The 21,343-nt window shown below is 43.3% G+C and overlaps 1 protein-coding gene across 15 annotated transcripts in view; it reads left to right on the top strand.

Annotated features, from left to right (window-relative positions):
- Positions 1-21,343, top strand: part of PLEC (plectin) — a 292,355-nt gene that overhangs the window by 259,338 nt on the left and 11,674 nt on the right. For all 15 annotated transcript variants that reach the window (XM_073632331.1, XM_073632329.1, XM_073632330.1 and 12 more), the window contains 14 exons: positions 14-109; positions 652-777; positions 1,945-2,097; positions 2,919-3,073; positions 4,631-4,757; positions 4,961-5,144; positions 5,232-5,389; positions 6,251-6,429; positions 6,975-7,113; positions 9,052-9,408; positions 10,269-10,352; positions 12,585-12,689; positions 13,372-13,470; positions 16,825-20,205. In XM_073632331.1, coding sequence (XP_073488432.1) covers positions 14-109; positions 652-777; positions 1,945-2,097; positions 2,919-3,073; positions 4,631-4,757; positions 4,961-5,144; positions 5,232-5,389; positions 6,251-6,429; positions 6,975-7,113; positions 9,052-9,408; positions 10,269-10,352; positions 12,585-12,689; positions 13,372-13,470; positions 16,825-20,205 — 5,343 coding nt within the window. The remainder of the gene's footprint in view (positions 1-13; positions 110-651; positions 778-1,944; positions 2,098-2,918; positions 3,074-4,630; positions 4,758-4,960; positions 5,145-5,231; positions 5,390-6,250; positions 6,430-6,974; positions 7,114-9,051; positions 9,409-10,268; positions 10,353-12,584; positions 12,690-13,371; positions 13,471-16,824; positions 20,206-21,343) is intronic.

Here is a 21,343-nt window from a genome sequence, read left to right as displayed (position 1 = left end):
TTGTTTGTTTCAGGCGTTCCAGGCTGCTCTGCAGACACAGTGGAGTTGGATGCTGCAGCTTTGCTGTTGTATTGAAGCTCATCTCAAGGAGAACACAGCCTACTTCCAGGTATGGTCACCGCAGGATGCCTTGAACTTCTGAGCCCCCACTGTGCTGTAAACAGATTTGATATTCTGCAATGCAGTTATCATTTTGTAGTAATGAGGCAAAATGGTGTCATGTAGTTTTGGGTATTGGCACAACTATAGCCATACTTCTAAGGGGCTTGCTGGAAAGGGGGCCCCATAAGGAATAGTTTTGATGCTTCCATTCCGGAGGAGCTGACTTCAGATGCACAGATCATGTTTCTAACTTTCAAAGTTTCACAATTCTTTGGCTTCATTGATCTCACTCTGATTGCAGTGTACTATCCTGAAAAAAAAATAGATAAAAAAAAAAAAAATACGAGTAAATGAAATGCTAAATATCACAAAATAGAAAACATATTCGGTAAATTTTTCTTCTTTTTCTTTTTTTTCTTTTTTTTTTTTTTTTTTTTTTTTTTTAATGATTCGACTTTTGAGATAAATATCGTATGAGCTATTTTAAGGGAAGAATTCAAGTAGTCAACTCTTAATGAATTAACCAGAGTGTCTTCTTTTCCCACACAGTACTTTGCAGATGTGAAAGAGGCTGAAGAACATCTGAAGAAGATCAATGATACCATGCGCAGGAAATACACCTGTGATCGCTCCGTTACAGTGACCCGGCTGGAAGATCTGCTTCAGGACAGCATGGTGAGTACCCAGTGACAGTGTGTGTCCATGTCTGGTGGGTTTTATTGAGGAAATCAAGCCTTGTATAGCGTATAGGAGATATCACCACACTCCATCAATCCATATAAAAGTCCAAGAATTTGAGAGCTCACATCACCAACAGGACCACTTTGTCAGGTCCTGTAGGCTTTGAAATGTTGGACTTAGTGTGATGTGAACTGTTTAATAAATTCTTGGACAATAACCGGGGTCTCCAAAATTTCTAAACAAGGGGCCAGTTCTTCAGGCTTTAGTGGGGGCCAGATTGTGGACAGTGGGAATAGAAAATGCCCTGGCACCAATGGGAGTAAACCATGCCTCATCTGTAGGAGGAATAATGTCCCATTGTTGGTATTTAAGGGAGGAATAGTGCCCTATCACTGGTGTCATTGGGAGGAATAGTGCCCCATCGTTGGTGTCAGTGAAATGGTGCCCCAATGGCCAGATAAAGGCAAGCAAAAGGCTGCAGTTTGGAGCCCACAGGACTATTATATGGATCCATGGTGTGCTAGTGACATATATTCTCTGTTGATATCGGTTAACCAGCTAGTTGTTCCTGCAGCACCCCCATACTCCAAGCCACCCCCATACTCCAAGCTTTATCCAAAAAGTGCGATGAGAATATATAGTATCTAAAATATACTGTGTATATGTATGTATGTATGTGTATTAAAATAAATTTGTGGTTGCAACATACTTTCATTTTATACATCAGCATTGTAGTAACAATACAAACAATAGTTATTAATGACAGTCCAATAAAGGCTTACTTGAAAAATCTCCTTTCATGTTGTAAATGCTGCCTGTCAGCTGGCCGTCTCTTGAATTCCCCGCATGCTTTGCAACTTCTTCTCTTCAATTTCTATGGACTACATATCCCATAGTACATTGCTGCCTGGAAGCAGTGGTTCCTGTCCTGACTCTGCTTCCTGAAGCTCCTCCCCTGAGAAGGCAGGCTCTGTGAAATGTGCTACACAGCACTGCCTGTCCTCAGGGAATAGCGACTACGAGTCCTAGAAATTCAAGGAATAAATGTGTGGGGGGTCTTCACAAAGTACGTTTCCAAACTTCAAGATTGCTCAGATTTAATAGGAGTAGGCTAGAAATAATTTGAATTACAATGTGGAAATCTTCTCTTCCCACCACCAGGATGAAAAAGAACAGCTCACAGAGTACAAGGGGCAAGTCTCCGGCCTGGCCAAGAGGGCAAAGGCCATCATACAGCTGAAACCTCGCAGCCCGTCCAACCCTCCCAAAGCCAAACAACCAGTTCAGGCCGTCTGTGACTACAAGCAGTTGGAGGTGAGTGAAGGACTAAGCACCGCTCCCTGTGCGATTATCTGAGTGTGGAAGTATTTGGCACTCCTCTTCCTCCACATAGATGGCGGCTCTGCTCAGAAAGTCACGGCATTATAATCTGTTAAGTCGGCGTGATTGCTTGTGAACTCATAGCAAACCGGCCACGTAGCTGCAATTCTCCATGAATGTCAGTCCTAATTGTGAGAATAAAGAGCTTTAACACTGACCATGACTAGTTCTGCGGAGGAACGAGCTCCATGTCATGTCACTCTGCAATAGAGGGATATGATTGTTGGGTCATACAGATTCCTGTGCTGATTAGGGGCCTCACATGGTCCCCCTCCCTCATTAAAATGCTAATGAATCAAATCTCTACTAAAAATGACAATTAAAAAAAAGCTAAATTCTTAAATAGTTTTTCGTTTTTCATTGCATACGGTTTGGTAGATCCAAAGATGTCATCACTGGGTCTTTGTGCTTCTCTATGCAATGCAGGCTTGTGGGGGGAGGGTGCTGATCGAAGGCCTAGTATAACTAGTAATCATTAGCCAGACTTGTTCTGTAATGGTGGAGAGGTTTCACTACTCATCTAAGCAGCTTCCTCAGTTCTAATGAGTGGCATTTGTGAGAACTGAGGAAGCTACATGGTTTTGAGTTGCAAAACTTCTCCAACATTATAGAACAAGTCCAGTTAAGTTTGACTAATGAATACTAGTTCTATCAGGATGGCACACGCCCAAGGAACTTTTTTTATTTGTTATTTTGTAGAAAAAGTGTGACGCTCTTTGGTTATAGTATATAACTGTATTTGTCTTGTCCTACAGATTACTGTACATAAGGGAGATGAATGTGTGTTGGTAAATAACTCCCAGCCCAGCAAGTGGAAAATCATGAATTCTGCAGGAAATGACGCCATGGTCCCATCTGTCTGCTTCATTGTTCCACCACCCAACAAGGAGGCCCTGGATGCTGTTAGTCGGTGAGTTATCAGTCCTGTGGTGCTCTTGCATGGTGCTGGGTCCTTGGCTGCCGCAACAATTGTCAGTGTTGTCTCACTGATTTTGCAGTTGCTGACAGTTTCCTCCCTGTCATGTCCGCAGTCATATTATCTATGATAATAAATATAGTGTCCTCCTTGTCTTGTCCTTAGTCATGTGATCCATGACATTGAGTTAGGGTGCTCCTTGTTATGTCCTTAGTCGTGTTGTCATTGTCTTCCTTGTCATGTCCTACTAAGTTGTGTTTCGCATCATGGTGGGTGTAGTGTTCTTTTCATCATCTTCTCAGTTATATTCTTCATGTTGATGAGTGTAGTGTGCTCCTTGTCATGTCCTCAGTCATGTTGTCCATGATACTGAGTGTAGTGTCCTCAGTCATGTTCTCCGTGATGTTGAGCATAGTATCCTTGTCATGTCTTCAGTTATGTTGTCCATGATGATGAGCATAGTATCCTTGTCATGTCCTCAGTCATGTTTTCCATGACGTCTGCTCCTTATGTCCTTAGCTATGTTGTCCATGATGATGAACATAGTGTCCTCCTTGTCATGTCCTCCATTATGTGGTCCATGACATGTGTGCTCCTTGTTATGTCCTTAGCCATGTTGTCCATGATGATGTCGTCCTTGTCATATCCTCAGTTATCTTGTCCATGATGGTGAGTGTAGTGTCGTCCTTGTCGTGTCCTCAGGCATGTGGTCCATGATGGTGAGTGTAGTGTCCTACTTGTCACATTCTCAGCGATGTTGTTCATGACAGTGAGTGTAGTATCCTCATGATGATGAGCGTAGTGTTCCTGTCATAGCCTCAGTCATGTTGTCCATGATGATGAGCGTAGTGTTCCTGTCATAGCCTCAGTCATGTTGTCCATGATGATGAGCGTAGTGTTCCTGTCATAGCCTCAGTCATGTTGTCCATTATAGTGAGTGTAGTGTGCTCCGTGTCATGTCCTCAGTCATGTTGTCCATAATAGTAAGTGTAGTGTGCTCCGTGTCATGTCCTCAGTGATGTTGTCCATAATAGTGAGTGTAGTGTGCTCCGTGTCATGTCCTCAGTCATGTTGTCCATGATGATGAGAGTTCCTGTCATAGCCTCAGTCATGTTGTCCATGACGATGATCATAGTGTTCTCTTTGTCATGTGCTCAGTCGTGGTGTTCATGATGGTGAGAATAGAGTCCCTATCATGTCCTCATTCATGTTGTCCATGATGATGAGAGTAGTTTTCTCCTTGTCATGTCCTCAGTCATGTTGTCCATGATGATGAGCGAAGTGTTCCTGTCATATCCTCTGTCATGTAGTCTATGATGGTGTGTGTAGTGTTCTCCTTGTCATGTCCTCAGTCATCATGGGCATAATGTCCTTTTCATATTCTTGTCAAGTGTGCAGTCATGTTGCCCATATTGATGAGCGTAGTGTCCTCCTTGTCATCCCCACAGTCATGTTGTCCATAATGATGAGCAAATGTATCCTTGTGTCCTCAGTCACATTGTCTGATGATGAGCATAGTGTCCTCAGTCATGTTGTTTATCTTCCCCCTAGGTTGGAGGAAAGTCATCAAGCCCTAATCACTATGTGGCACACCATGCATATCGATCTGAAGTGTATGCTCTCTTACCAGTATCTGCTCAGGGACATCCAGCTCATCCAGTCCTGGACACTCATCACGGTTAGTCCAAACTCTACTTTCTTTCTGTTCTCCCTCTCTGGCTAATAAAGTTATAAACTTAGAAACAGTATGGCAACAATTAGATTTATTTTATTATTTTAAGTAAGATATATCTGTATTGAACCATTACAACCAAACGCGTTGAAGCTATGAAGCTGAATTGTAAGATTTGGATCTGACAATCTTTCTTGTCTATCCTGCAGTTCCGAAGTATGACATCAGAGGAGTATTCTCAGGCTCTCCGGAACCTGGAAATCCATTACCAGGACTTCCTGAGGGACAGCCAGGACTCCCACAACTTCCACCCAGATGACCGCATGAACATCGAGAGAGAATACAGCTCCTGCACCCAGAAGTACGACCTGCTCCTACGCAGTCTCGAGAAAGGTAAAAGATTGCAGAGTGTATTTATACGTGCGGAATCATGGCGTTTAATGTGTGTGTGTGTGACCCGAGTGTCTGTGACCCATGCAGGTGAACAGGATGAGAGTACATGTAAGAACTACGTATCCCAGCTGAAGAACATTCAACTACAGCTGGATGGCTGTGAGTCCCGTACAGTAAGCAAGATCCGAACCCCCCTGGACAAAGATCCCATCAAGGAATGCTCCCAGCGGATCGGAGACCAGCAGGTAATGTCCACTCTCATTCCACTTACTTGAGATATGAGGCTAGCCAAGGAGCTGTTGCATAACTGGACAGCTGAATTGACATCTTTCAAAAGTGGGCTCTAATTTCACCCTGGGCAACTGATTGAGGTTCAGGTCCATCCCCAATCCATCAATCTGGTCTCACTGTCCCCATCAGAATACTCAACTGTAAAGAGAGGAGCAGGGCAAGTGCTGGGGTGTGAACTGTGGGCAAAGTTCTCCAGGCACAGTGCTGCCTTCCTAACTTTGTCCTGCTACTGTTTGGTGCCAGGCAGCACTTCGCCACCATCTAGTGGACCTCTGGCCTCCTTATAATTTTTGGGCATCTTGCCTGCAGAGAGAAAGGGCATCCCAGGGTGTGTGGTAGGTTTACAGAGCAGAACGAGCCTTGTGCAGCAACCGGTATAGTATAACAGGATGCATTCAGGATGAGGTTTCCTGAGAAGGAGGTTTCCTATTAGCCTAAATTGCAGTTATTATCTAGTTTGAAGTTAAAACTCATTTTCAGGCAATTATGAACTCCCTCCCTTACCCATCCTGCACATTTTTTTCCTCTTATGATTAGTATTAATTTGTAAAAAGTTTATGCGCGTATTTTGCATGGTCTAATTGTCTTGCTCTCTCCTTGGCAAATTCACTTTGCAATTAGGAACCCCCTCCCTTACCCATCCTGCACATTTTTTTTCCTCTGTTACCATGTGGGACAAGATGTATTTGTCTGGGCCCCTGAGAGATGGGGGTGTAAATGGTCTTTTTTTTTCTACTTGAGTTATGATTCCTATTAATTTGTAAAAAGTTTATGCGCGTATTTTGCATGGTCTAATTGCCTCGATCTCTCCTTAGCAAATTCACTTTGAACTGGAGACCATCCAGAAGAATCTGGATAAGGTGAACGACAAGACCCGTAAAATACTAACCCAACCTGACATGGGAGAGTCAGCCCCACTCCTAAGATCCGAGCTTGAAGTAACTTTGCAGAAGATGAACCAGGTCTACAGCCTTTCCACCGTCTACCTGGATAAGTACGTACCACGCTGCAAGCCGACTGCAGACTCCTGATAAGAATTGATGTAATATGGGGGTTCAATATACATAAAAATGAGTCGGGTAGCAGTACTATAGTGTAGCAGACAGATTACCTGCCTGTGTAAGGTCATCATTTATTAGACCTTTTATATAACAATTTTATAAAATAATTACACAGCACTTTATACAGTATACTGTAAATTCACATCAATACCTGGCCTCAAGGATTTTGCAGTCTAAGGTCCCCATCACATATACTTAAATGCACACACCTACTATGGCAAATTTAGACAGGAGCCAAATAGCCTACCAGCATGTGTTTGAAGTGTGGGAGGAAACCGGGGTGCCCAGAGGAAACTCACACAAGCAGAGGAAGAACATTCAAACTCCATGCAGATTCTGATACTCCCCGAGGGAGAGGAGAATAAGAATATTTGCATAGTGGGACTTCTTTTAAATGCGGTTTAGCTGGCAGGAAAATTCACTTGGAGCAGCAGAAAAAGATACATTTTGAATTTTTTTTTTTTCTTTCTCTTTTCAGGTTGAAGATGATACACTTGGTGATCAGGAACACGCAAGGTGCTGAGGAGGTTGTGAAAACATACGAAGATCAGCTGAAGGAAGTCCAGACTGTTCCTGGAGACCTCAAAGAGCTGGAGAGCAGCAAGTCAGACCTGAAGGTAAGACCTTGGATGTACGAGCCCCTGTGATGGAGAGGGTCGGGTCACTAAATGCGTAATCAACCATGGACAGAATCCAGAGCAGGAACTGTACCGAGTTGTCAGAAAGACGAATCTACAAATTCTGCTTTTAGAAAGGGGCAGGCAGGGGTTAAAGTTACTCAGTACGTTGCCCGTTGTTGGAGACCTGTTGACACATGGATAGTGTGAGCTAGCGACAGTTGGCACAGGCACCAACATCCCTGGATAAGGTGTAAATATATACACACAGAAAGTTTTGGACCGGATTTTTGGCGGTGCTTTAGTCATAGATGGATAGATAATACCAAGGAATAGTTAAAAATGTAACAAATTTTATTAATACATCTTTAAAAATATCGCACATAAAAGAGGTTAGCAGATTGTCATATAGCATTATAGATGGCATATTGAGGGTAGGTGATAAGATGCAAGTTATCCTGACATGTTTCGCCCAAATGGGCTTCCTCAGGGGATTAATGCAGACAATCGTCACTATAAAGAAAACAATAACAATACAATAACAGAAAAAAAATATTGTACATAATAGTGCTGAAATTAACAATCCAAAAAAATATAATAAATTGTCCCACTTTTGCTTGCCACCAGCCCATGCTGAGGCTCTTAAATCAGATGGCATAAGTGCCCACTGATGACACCAGAGTGGTTCACTATTACATGATCACTATATTGGCCATGAACCTGTGATCACATGGAAGCTTCATTGACAAAATAAGCCTTCAGCCTGCAGATGACACTTCATCTTTTAAGCAACAGTGTGCACCTGTTTGGTACTGGAATTGTCAGATAACAATTACAGTATTTAAAAAAGTATTTAAATAGAATTTATTTTTTTTTTTCATATTTGTCTGCCAGTCATAAAATGATTATTTTAACAAAACAATATACCAAATAAAATCCTTATGTCCTTTAAAATGTGTGCATGCAAATTAGTCATTGAGTTATTGTAAGGTTTGCTGATGCTACTGATGATGATAATTTGACCTTGGAATTCAAAGGCTTCTGGTCACTAAAGGGTTGGCGTACTTTTGTATACAATCAGACTGAGACTCCCTCATTCCCAGTAACCTCTGATTAGAGGGATGTAAATATTCAATTACACTAGTAGTGTGTGCACCAGCTTCTACCAGGCCAGCCGGTACTGTGCCTGTGTCAGTGAGCTGCATGCATCTTGTCTTTATTGGAGTAGGTACCTAACTGTAAGCTGTGCAGATTTGTCTTGAAAGGCCTTGTAGAAGACATTCCACCACTCTATCTAGGAGGATATAAAGCTTACATTGGAGTTTGTAACTTTTCTGGGGGAGAAAAGCCAACCACCTCATCAGGCCACCTAAAAAAAAAAACCACCTCAACAGGCCGTGTTTTGGGGATTTTTTCATTAGATGAAATAGCTGTTAAAAAAAAAAAAAAAAAAGCCAGTGACCTTAATTTAGAGCATCTGCTCGTTGAAACATGACATGTTGGGAACACTAGAGGACTAAAGTTGAGAACTGTCCTAGGACAAAATCTGAGCTATGGTCTACAGGGGGCACCAGGGTAACAACCAGCAACTTTCCCAGAGCCTCAACTGCCACAGTAGCAATCACGTTTTCTTTTGTATTACCTTGTTTGTGACAAGTTGGTGTTAGAAGTTGTTCTATTCATTCAGAGGAGCCTACAAACATCTTGGGTTGGATAAGACCATTAAAAAATACAGCAATATATTGCTGTTCATTTGTGTACTCTATAAGGAGCCAGTCTTTACGATTTTTAGTTTGTAATGTCTGAAAGTGCATAGAGCTGGTGTATGTCAGAACTGGTGTGGGTGGAGATCACTGGAATGGTGTCCTTGCATTGTGTGGGGGTAATGACCCTTTTTTTTGCTCTACTTTCAACATCCTAATGGTTCGGCTTTTACAGAGAATGCGTGGTCAGGTAGAAGGTCACCAGCCACTCTTCAATGGACTGGAGAACGATCTCAGCAAGGCCAGGGAAGTGAGTGATAGGATGCTGAAGGTTCACAGTGAACGAGATGTGGATCTGGACAGATATCGGGAGAAGGTGCAGATGCTTCTGGAGCGTTGGCAGGCCATCGTCCTTCAGATTGACGTTCGGCAGAGAGAACTGGAACAACTGGGCAAGCAACTGCGATATTACCGGGAGAGCTACGAGTGGCTCATCCGCTGGATAACGGAGGCCAAGAAGAGGCAAGAGAAGATCCAGTCTGTGACCATTACCGACAGCAGAACTGTCAAGGAGCAGCTTCTAGAGGAGAAGGTAAGCCTCCACAAAAGGAACTGCACACAATGCTGTATTTCACAAGTATAATTCTAAATAGATCTAGGCATTAATAATTTACGTTGTACAGGATGGACCCTACATAAGAAGAGTATACTTCTATATACATATAGGCTTTAATAAGGCACATTGTACAAGTTGGACCCTTCCCATGAGGAGTAGAATTGTAGATACATGTAGGCCTTAATATGGCAAACTGTTCAAGATGGACCCTTCCTATGATCAGTATAATTCTAGATACATCTAGGAAGTATTAAGACGCATTGTATAAGTTGGACCCTTCCCACAAGGAGTATAATTCTAGATACATGTAGGCATTAATGAGACACATTGTACAGAATGGACCCTTCCCATGAGGAGTATAATTCTAGATACCTGTAGGCATTAATAGGACACATTGTACAAGATAGACCAAGGAGTATAATTCTAGATACATCTAGGAAGCAATAAGATTCATTGTTCAGGATGAGAATAATTCTAGATACATCTAAGCAGGAGCGTTGCTAGGTCAACAAAAGATATGGGGCTAGAGCCCATAGCAGCGTAGTAAAGAAAGTCATACGCTTGGGCAGGAATACACATGTATATGCAGTAATATACGTGTTTGTGTGTGTGTATATATCCCCAGAGAGCCTCCCCCTTAAATCGGGGTCCCCAGAGAGCCTCCCCTCCCCTTGGGAACCCTTGCAGAGACTCTGGGCTATGGGTCCCAGATTCAGGGCTATTGCCCCAAAAGCCACCCCCTAGCGACACCCCTGCATCTAAGCACTAATAAAACACATCAGTATAATTCTTGATCTATCTAAGCACCCATAAGACGTGTTATTCATTTCCTGCAGAAACTGCTGGAGGAAAGTGAGAAAAACCGTGAAAAAGTGGATGAATGCCAGAAGTATGCCAAGCAATACATCGAAGCCATCAAGGTAACACAGCAAGTTATACCGCCATCAGTCACTGTCAGGCTTTTGCCTGTTATCTAGTGTGAAAATCTTAGTAACCCATATCTACTGGATTGGTGACTCAAGTAGACCAGAGATTAGCATAAGAGCCGGGCAACTAGAATTTTCAAAAGCAGGCCAGCTATGTCTGTCACTCATGACAGGTGCTCTTTAAAATCAATGCACTCTCTATTTTATCCATTGTATATCTAAGCCCTTGATGATCAGGAAAGTCCAAAGATTCTGGGCGGACACTAAACAGATCACAAGGCAGATGCTGCAACTTTTTTTTTTTTTTTCCTCTATTGAGAGCTAATGCGTGAACCCCTGCCAATCTGTTAAGGAGAGAGTCTGCACAGAAATTCCTGTTATCTGCCTATCCACAATTCATGCCTCCAGTACCGAAATATTAAGGTTGCCCATCCTAACATTGTCACAACTTAAGAGACAAAAGTAATACATACATTTTGTGTTTTTATTGTATTATTTTTATTTGTTTTGCAAGAATGATTTCTTTGGAATCTATAGACAAAGGCACAAAAAATGAAAAATTGTATTTACCTAAAGAGGTTGTTAAACCATGCAACAATCCCCTCTGCCATGTTAGATAATGTCCCTAGTGCATTTGTTTAAAAAAAAAAAAAAAATGCCGCTGTGTACCTGATTTCAGAGCGCCGATCGACCCTCACAAGACCGGCCACCTCTCGCCTCTCTCGAGCTGACATCAAAGTTGACGGGGCGGAGAAACCCCCGCTGACATCAGCCAGGAGGAAGAGAGAGGCGGCCAGTCACGTGAGCCGATCGGTGCTCTGAAATCAGGTACAAAGCGGCAGTTTTTAAAAAAAACAAATGCACTAAGGGACATTATCATAGCAGAGGGGATTGTTGCAAGGTTGTTGTATTATGAAAGCAGTAGGTTGGCAGGATCATGGATTTGGACAGAGCTGACAGGCAGGGATGGGAGGAGGACAGAAGACACAGGAGAGATGCAGATAGCAGTGGATGACTTAGACACGTAAACTGACCACGGTGTCAGGGCTCAGCAACCATGATAAACCGTGGTCAGTTTACAGAGGGGAGGGCAGAACCAGGCACGATCAGCCAGGTATTTCAGGTGATACAGGGGGCCAAATTAGACACCACAAGCACTTTTTTTTTTTTTTTGGGGTAACAAACTCTTTATTGGTATTTGCAGACCATCTGCAAGTGTCATTTTACATAGTAATAGTGGGAGTGGTAGCAGGTGGAAAGATCGATTGTAAAAGATGCATTCTTAAAAATTTGCGTGAAGTTTTTTTAGGAACCATTTCTTACGGTCAAAACCCTCTAGTCTGTAAATAACGACGTTGGCTGAGTTGTCAATATTCCAGACACCTTGTGAAAGCATACATATATGCGATCGGCTACCTTATTTGGTGAGAACTGTTATCAGTTCCAAAATAAAAGAAGACTTCACTATCAGAATTGCTCCCCTGATGTTTCTTTGTAGAGAGGTCTCTTATTGTTATTAGATATTTACATGTGTTTGTACTTTGCAGAGCAATGTATCCAATTCAATACACTGTGGGGTTGATTTACTAAAACTGGAAAGTGCAAAATCTGGTGCAGCTCTGCATAGAAACCAATCAGCTTCCAGATCTTATTGTTAAAGTTTGATAGAACAAGCTGAAGTTAGAAGCTGATTGGCTGCCATGCACAGCTGCACCAGATTTTGCACTCTCCAGTTTTAGTAAATCAACTTCTAGGTGTCCATTATTTCATAATATTAGAACGGCCTTTCACAACCTTTTCAACAAGGGGGAACCCTTGAGATAACATTCCGGTCTCAGGGAACCTCTGCTAATAATGACTGTATCTACAACTCATGATACATTTAGTGTGATGGTCAGTGGGAAGAATGCTCCTTACATTTGTGGTCATTGGGAAGAAGTAACAGGTTCAAGCCATTCATAGGAAGAGTAATTCCGTGAGCACAGGGATTGGTCAGCTCCTGAAACCTTAGGGCCAAGCACAGTGACGTGCTTCATTTACATATAGCTAAAAAGATCAATGGTGTCAGTGGGAACTTATCTGAGAGGCAGAAATTGCTCAAGGAACCCCTGGCAACATATGGAGGAACCCTAGGGTTCCATGGAACACTGGTTGAGAAACCCTGATATAAAAGGTTATAATGTGTCCTCAGAAGATTTGCATTTAAAAACTGATTTCTTTTTCTAGGACTTAGAGCTCCAGCTGGTGACCTATAAAGCTCAGGTAGAGCCCGTCGCGTCTCCACTCAAGAAGCCCAAAGTGCAGTCTGCATCCGATAACATCATCCAGGAGGTGAGCACATCAGGATAGCTTTCCTTCGTAAGACATTGTCAATCATCTGCTCAGTCATAGCTGTTTTCTGTATCATATATGTAGTGATTACTCAAGAGCAAGCATAAGAGTATCTGGTGGCACATGGCCTTCTTTTTAACCCTATGCAAGCATTGTTAATCCTTATGCTCTAGGCAAGCTCTGGACAAAAACTGTACCTTTTGCCCCAAATCCTTTTTTCATTTTAACGTTCACAATGTTTCATGAGGCCGCTTCTGCATGGATGTTACTCCATATCACTTGATTGGTTGGGTCCAATCAACACCCCTTTATGAGATTTTCTGTTGCTCTTATAATTTTCCATTTTCTTGATGGCAAAGGTGTCACTTTCCAGCACGGAGCAGGCTACCATCTTCACATCAGTGGCTGCCTACGTGTGCTAGTACGTGTTGTGCAAGAGCGTTACAATCCAATGTGTCTTATTCTTTTTCAGTGCATACCAATGCAACTTATTGGCACGGACTGAAGCTATAGGAAATAAGGCAGATTGGTTTGTCTTTCAGTTGGACAATGTTGCCCAATGCAGCCCAGCATGGCTGGTGTAAAGGAACCCCCAGAGAGGAAGTCCTCACTATCTTCTCCTTGGACACAACCTTGGTCTCGGATCTTCAATGACCACCTCCTATCTTTTTTTTTCTTACAGTACGTAGAGCTCCGAACCAAATACAGTGAACTCACCACCCTGACCAGCCAATACATCAAATTCATCACGGAGACCCTGAGACGCCTGGAAGAGGAGGAGGTATGAGAAACTAATGGCACCAGTAACAGGTTCAGGCCTTCATAGGAAGAGTAATTCCACAAGCACAGGGATTGGTCAGCTCCTGAAACCTTAGGGCCAAGCACAGTGACATGCTTCATTCAGTCTACACTATTCAATCTCTTCTCTTTCTCATTATGCCAGTGGGAGCTCCTCTGCTGAATGCAGAACCTCCTGTGTATTGTCAGGCAGCTGTAATAGTCGTTTCTAATTAAAGTGTATGTAAACCCAAATGGTGAACTCTTATTTTCTCCCTTTTGGTATTTCAAATATACCATTAAAGTGTTTTGTTGTATTATACAACATATATAATATTATATATGTTCAATAAAATAGTTGATCCTGTCAGAAATGTAGTGAACTCCTAACTCCCTCTGCATTACGTACTGAAATCCCAAGCTATCCCAAACCCCGTCTGGGTACTACAGGACACGCCCCCTATCAAGGGCTGGGCTGAGTGTAGGCAGAACAGGTGGTGGCTTTGGATGCTTCAAGAGGAGGGATGGGTGCCACAAAAAGAGCAAGACCTGTAACCTAGGCTGCTTAAGTAGTTTACAGCTCATTAGAAGGGAGCCTTTTTACCTTGGGTGCTAAAGGTCGCTGTCTTGGCCCTTGCCCCTACGTTAAGTAGATGTGAAGGGGAGATGTGTCTTACAACACTTCTCCTCCATAGATACAGTACAGTGAGTGAGCGTTGCCACCCTAGAACAGGAAGTGTGTTATTGGCAGGCAGTGCTAGGACAAGGTCATCCAGCGCCCAGAGCAAAAATTCTAAACTACCCAGCCTTGTAACAGATTAAAGGGGCGCCCCCATCCCTACAGTAAACCATTGCACCCAGGGCACCCACCTCTTGTCCTGGCCCTGTTGGCAGGATCACCAGGTGAAAATTAAAGGGGGGGGGGGGGACCCGGATAAAAGCAAAACTAATGCAGACACCACATCTAGGGACCGGTAAGGTGCAATATATTTTGTAATCGGGTTTATATACACTTTAAAGTAGAACTACAGTGGAACCTTGGATTACGAGCATAATCCGTTCCAGGAGAATGCTTGTAATCCAAAGCACTCGCATATCAAAGCGAATTTCCCCATAGAAGTCAATGGAAACGAAGGTAATTCGTTCCACATTGCCTTCTATTGTATGCAGTACCGCATTTGGCCAGAGGTGTGGGGGGTCGCCGGAGAGACTCGCAAATACTTGGAGACCGCTTGGCTGGACTCGGAAACTCTCAGAGAGGTTCGGAAACACTTGGGAACTAAGTAATTCCGAGTGCATCCGAACGGCTCAGAGTGTCACTGGCGCCCCCCCACCTCTGGCCAAATGCAATACTGCAGAGGCTTGAATCCTGCTCGTTTTGCGAGACAGCATTGGCAAACCGAGTCAGGATCTTTTGAAAGTAATAGCTCGTATTGCGAAGCGCTCGTTCGCCACATTACTCGCAATCCGAGGTGTTGCTGTATAGGCAAAACTTTGTTTTCATTTTGGATAGAGTAAGGGAGGGTTATAACCCCTGTCAGATTTTTTTTTTTTTCACCATCTGTGTCCCATTGCGGAGATTTCCCTTCACTTCCTATCCCATAGCCAAACAGGAAGTGAGAGGGAATCCCTGTAATAAGACATTGATTTTATGTTTTCTATTATATTATAGAATATAATGTGCAGCACTTCATACTAGAAAACCTTTTAGAAAATGTGTAATATTTATACAATATAATATACAATAACAGTGCTACTCATATAATACATTTTACAAGAATCACGTGCCACGCTCCTGTGGTAAATCCATTGCAAAGTTTGCCTAATAAGTAAAGTGTGAAGGCCCAGCACTTCACCACTTGTCAGAACTATGGTGGGTGCAGTTACAGACTTGGTCTTAGAAGAGGGGATATATATATATATATATATATATATATAATTTATTTATATACACTATATTGTCAAATATATTGGGACGCCTGCCTTTACACACACATGAACTTTATTGGCATCCCAGTCTTAGTCTGTAGGGTTCAATATTGAGTTGGCCCACCCTTTGCAGCTATAACAGCTTCACCTCTTCTGGGAAGGCCATCCACAAGGTTTAGGAGTGTGTCTATGGGAATGTCAAGTTCTTCCACCCAAAACTCGCTCATCCATGTCTTTATGGACCTTGCTTTGTACACTGGTGCGCAGTCATATTGGACCACAAAGTGGGCCATCCCCAAACTGTCCCCACGAAGTTGGGAGCATGAAGTTGTCCAAAATGTCTTGGTATGCTGACACCTTAAGAGTTCCCTTCACTGGAACTAAGGGGACAATCCCAACCCCTGAAAAACAACCCCACACCAGTGAGTTTGGGGTGGCGGAACACCTTTGGGATGAATTAGAGCAGAGACTGCGAGCCAGGCCTTCTCGTCCAACATCAGTGCCTGACCTCACAAATCCGCTTCTGGAAGAATGGTAAAACATTCCCATAGACACGCTCCTAAACCTTGTGGACCGACTTCCCCAAAAAGTTGAAGCTAATATAGCTGCAAAGGGTGGGCCAACTCAATAATATGGAACCCTAAGACTGGGATGCCATTAAAGTTTGTGTTCGTGTGTATCCCTATCTCTATCTATCTATATCTATCTATATCTATTTCTATCTATATCTATCTATCTATCTATATCTATCTATCTATATAGATGTCCCAATACTTTCGACCCTATAATGTGTTTTATATATATAATCAGTGTAACAAAACACAAATTGTACATTTATGGAAGAACATTCTATCTATGAAATGTGAGGCATATCTGCAGTAGAATCAGATTAAGCTTTTTCAGCACAGGTGAAAACATCCGGGTGTAACTCAAGACAGACGCAGCACTTCTAACCCTGTAGAAAAATCTGTGACCCCCCCTTAATTATAAAAAAAAAAGTTTTGCAATCATATTTGTATCATGCTAGAATTAAAGATTCTCGCAGCAGATGTTAGAGGATAAGAAGTGAAAACTCAAATGTAGCCAGGTGGATTGGTAGTAACGATAGAGAATGTGATCAGTGGGAAAGTTTTTGTATTTTGAACAAACTTTCTAAAACTTTATATTTTTTTCCACCTGCAAGGTGTCGGGCACGTGTCATCCCACACGCACATCCTCTCATCCCTTTGTGTTCAGCCATTGTTTTTGTTTATGTTTAATTTTGACCATAGAGCATAACATTATTATTTTCCATCTGTTTTATTTTTTCTTTTTTTTTTCTTTTTCTCTTTTTGTCTCCATTGCCCCTCTCGACCTCTCTCTCTCTCTCCTTATCCTTCTTACCTGCCCTCACCCGTCCTCCCTCTGTTCCCCTCCCACCCTTCTTCAGAGAATGGCAGAGAAGCTTAAAGAAGAAGAGAGAAAGAAGCTGGCAGAAGTAGAGGCCCAGCTAGAGAAACAGAAGCAGCTGGCTGAGGCCCATGCACAGGCAAAAGCCTTAGCAGAAAAGGAGGCCTTGGAACTGAGGTTGAACATGCAAGAAGAGGTCACAAAAAGAGAGGTGGTCGCTGTTGATGCCGAACAGCAGAAAAAGAACATCCAGCAAGAGCTGCATCAGATGAAACACAATTCTGAAACGGAAATTAAGGCAAAGGTGAAGCTGATCGAGGAGGCAGAATACAACCGCAAAAAAGTGGAGGAGGAGATCAGAATCATTCGCCTTCAGCTCGAAACCAGCCAGAAGCAAAAGTTGGGTGCAGAAGGTGAGCTCCAAGCCTTGAGGGCTCGGGCAGAGGAGGCCGAGAGACAGAAGAAACTAGCTCAGGAGGAAGCTGAACGCTTGCGAAAACAGGTGAAAGATGAGGCGCAGAAAAAACGGGAGGCAGAAGATGAGCTTCATCGTAAGATCCAGGCTGAAAAAGATGCAGCCAGGGAAAAACAGAAAGCTTTAGATGATCTTGAGAGGTTTAGACTTCAGGCAGAGGAGGCTGAGAGAAGAATGAAGCAAGCAGAGCTTGAGAAAGAGCGACAGATCAGACAAGCCCAAGATGTGGCACAACAGAGCGCTGAGACTGAGCTGCAGAGCAAACGCATGTCCTTCTTGGAGAAGACAACCCAGCTGGAAATGTCCTTAAAACAAGAGCATATCACCGTTACTCACCTGCAAGAGGAGGCTGAACGTCTAAAAAAGCAGCAACTGGAAGCAGAAAATGCCAGAGAAGAAGCTGAGAAGGAGCTGGAGAAATGGAGACAGAAAGCCAACGAGGCCCTGCGCTTAAGATTGCAGGCCGAGGAAATAGCTCACAAGAAGACCTTGGCTCAGGAGGAGGCTGAGAAACAGAAGGAAGATGCGGAGAGAGAGGCACGCAAAAGAACGAAAGCTGAGGAGTCTGCTCTGCGTCAGAAGGAACTGGCAGAAGAAGAACTGGAGAAACAGAGAAAGTTAGCCGAAGACACAGCTTCCCATAAACTTTCTGCCGAGCAAGAGTTGATCCGTCTGAAAGCGGAGGTGGAAAGTGGAGAACAACACCGCATTGTTCTCGAGGAGGATCTTTTCCGCCTTAAGAATGAAGTGAGTGAAGCTATCCAAAGAAGGAGAGGACTGGAAGAAGAATTGGCCAAGGTCCGTGCCGAAATGGAGATCCTTTTAGCATCCAAAGCTAAAGCAGAGGAAGAGTCCCGCTCCAACAGTGAAAAGTCTAAGCAGATGTTGGAAGCCGAAGCAAGCAAGCTGCGTGAACTGGCAGAAGAAGCCGCCAGGTTGCGTGCTTTGTCTGAAGAGGCCAAGAGGCAGAGACAGCTGGCTGAAGAAGAAGCCACGCGACAGAGAGCTGAAGCCGAGAGAATCTTGAAAGAAAAACTGACTGCCATCAACGAGGCCACACGCATGAAGACAGAGGCAGAGATTGCTCTTAAAGAGAAGGAAGCAGAGAATGAACGCCTGAGGAGGCTGGCAGAGGATGAGGCCTACCAAAGGAAACTGCTGGAAGAACAAGCTACTCAGCATAAACAAGATATCGAAGAGAAAATTCAGCAGCTGAAACAGTCCTCAGAGAGTGAGTTGGAGAGGCAAAAACATATAGTGGATGAAACCCTCAAACACAGGCGGGTGATTGAAGAAGAGATCCGTATTCTGAAAATTAACTTTGAAAAGGCCTCTGTTGGCAAATCTGACCTGGAACTAGAGCTACAAAAACTGAAAAACATTGCAGATGAAACACAAAGAAGCAAAGAGAAAGCAGAACATGAAGCAGAGAAGCAGAGACAGCTGGCCTTGGAAGAGGAGGCAAGGCGCAAAGAAGCCGAGGAAAAAGTCAAGAAGATCATTGCAGCAGAACAGGAGGCAGCAAGGCAGAGGAAACTGGCTTTAGAAGAGGTTGAGAGACTGAAGGCCAAAGCCGAAGAAGCCAAAAAACAAAAAGACCTAGCCGAGCAGGAGGCTGAAAAGCAGATCCAATTGGCACAAGATGCTGCAAGGCTTAAAATTGAAACAGAAGAAAAGGCTCATTATGCTGCTGTACAACAAAGAGAGCAAGAATTGCTGCAAACCAGAATCCAGGAACAGAGCGTCCTAGATAAGCTAAAGGAAGAAGCCGAAAAGGCTAAGCGTGCCGCTGAGGAAGCCGAACGTGCTAGAGTAAAGGCCGAGCATGAGGCTGCATTGTCACGTCAGCAGGCAGAGGAAGCTGAGCGTTTAAAACAGAAGGCTGAAGTCGAAGCCCAGAACAAAACCGAGGCTCAGGAAGATGCAGAACAGCTCAGAAAAGAAGCAGAACTAGAAGCCGCCAAGCGGGGCCAGGCAGAGCAGGCAGCTCTTAAGCTCAAACAAATGGCTGAGGCTGAAATGGAAAAGCATAAACAGTTCGCCGGGAAAACACTCAAGCAAAAAGAGCAGGTTGAGGGTGAACTGACCAAAGTCAAACTTCAGCTGGAAGAAACCGACCACCAAAAAGCCATTTTGGATGAAGAACTTGGGCGTCTGAAAGACGAAGTGACCGAATCTGTGAGACAAAAGAAGCTTGTGGAAGAGGAGCTGTTTAAAGTTAAAATCCAGATGGAAGAGCTGATTAAATTAAAAATTCGCATAGAAGAGGAAAACAAAGTGCTTAACCTAAAAGACAAAGACAAGACCCAAAAATTCCTGGCTGAGGAAGCTGAGAAGATGAAACAGGTAGCCGAAGATGCTGCTCGACTAAGCATTGAGGCCCAAGAGGCGGCCCGTTTAAGAAAGATTGCAGAGGATGACCTGAAAGAGCAGCGAGCATTGGCCGAAAAGATGCTGAAGGAAAAGATGCAAGCCATACAGGAGGCCACCCACCTGAAAGCCGAAGCAGAAATGCTGCAAAAACAGAAGGAGCTGGCTATTGAACAGGCCAAGAAGCTGCAAGAAGATAAGGAGCAAATGCAGCAGCAGCTTGCCGAGGAGACAGAGGGCTTCCAAAAGACCTTGGAAGCCGAACGGCGCAGACAGCTGGACATAAGCGCTGAAGCCGAACGTCTGAAAATCCAGGTGGTGGAAATGAGCAAAGCCCAAGCCAAAGCAGAGGAAGATGCCAAAAAGTTCAGGAAACAAGCCGAACAGATTAGTGAAAAACTCCACCAAACCGAACTTTCCACCAAGGAGAAGATGACTGTGGTGCATACTTTGGAAATACAGAGACAGCATAGTGACAAGGAGGCCGAAGAACTGAGAAAGGCCATCGCTGATCTGGAGAAGGAAAAGGAGAAGCTGAAGAAGGAGGCAGAGCTTCTGCAGAAAAAGTCTGAAGAGGTATCTAGTTTGTATTATTTCTATTACTTTGTCTCTCACATTGCCATGAATTTTATTTCGGTTAGTAGCATGGTGAGCAAACATAAAATATAAATGTATCACCCCATTATTTCACATTTTCTGTTTGGTCCACCATGTAAAGACTAGCATTCTGTTGTTTTGATTCAGTATCATCCATTATTATCATTTGTGTTGATGACTCTCATCTTTATGGAGACCCCTTCAGTTTGGCAATTCATGGCAAAATAACAGCAACTTTAACTTGCGTTTCCTGCTCTTTCTAGCCACTCCTTCCTCTGTTGCAGCCAAATTAACCGCTGTCTGAGGGAGGAGCTCACCCCCTCTGTCATGTACAGCGCTTGAGCCTAGCCATTGGCCACTGGGCCTAAGCAATTTAGGAGGGAGATCACATGCTACCCCAATGCCTGGAAGCCCTGGGTATCGTGCAGCAGTGGCTATAGAAGGAGTGGTAGAACATAAGAGGTGAATATCAGTGGGTGATAGACGCTTTTTAGACCATTTTACCTGAATGCTGAAATGACAGGGTCTCTTTTAAAGGAAACCTTTACTTGAGGGTGCTATTGCTGATCCCTCCTCCTTAAAAAAAAAAAAAAAAAAAAAAAAATCATTGCCTGACCTTCCTGCTGGTTGGTACAGTACTTTCTTTTTGCATCACTGGCCCAGTATGCAAATAAAAAGATGTGACTTCAGTAGCTAAATGTTTGTTCTTTGACAATAAGTATTGAAGCCACAGACAGCCAGGTAAATAGCATTTTTAAAAGTAGACCAGCAATAGCAGCTGGCATATTTCTCTCAGTGCAAGTGTTTTAATGAAATGTACAAATGTTTATTGGCTGTATTTTTATGTCAGTAGTCACAGGATCTGCCCCTGAAAAAGTTCTTCAAGTTTTTTTTTTTTAGCATGTCTCTAAGTTCAGACTTGCCACAGCTACTTTTTTACATGCTTCATTCTTCCATTTTGGGGAAGTTTGATTGATCTGCAGATCAGTATATACATGTGGCTCTGTACTTTGGCAATATTGTTTTGTATGAGAAACTAGCTCTTCTATCCATACTGTATGGCCAAATGTTTGTGGACACCTGACTATCACATTCCCAGACCATTGGTATTAATATG

The sequence above is a fragment of the Aquarana catesbeiana genome, linkage group LG05 (assembly GCF_042186555.1).
Source record: "Aquarana catesbeiana isolate 2022-GZ linkage group LG05, ASM4218655v1, whole genome shotgun sequence".
In the NCBI taxonomy this organism is placed as follows: Eukaryota; Metazoa; Chordata; class Amphibia; order Anura; family Ranidae; genus Aquarana; species Aquarana catesbeiana.
Note: the sequence above shows the minus strand (reverse complement) of the source record. Positions and strands in the feature narration are given on the sequence as shown.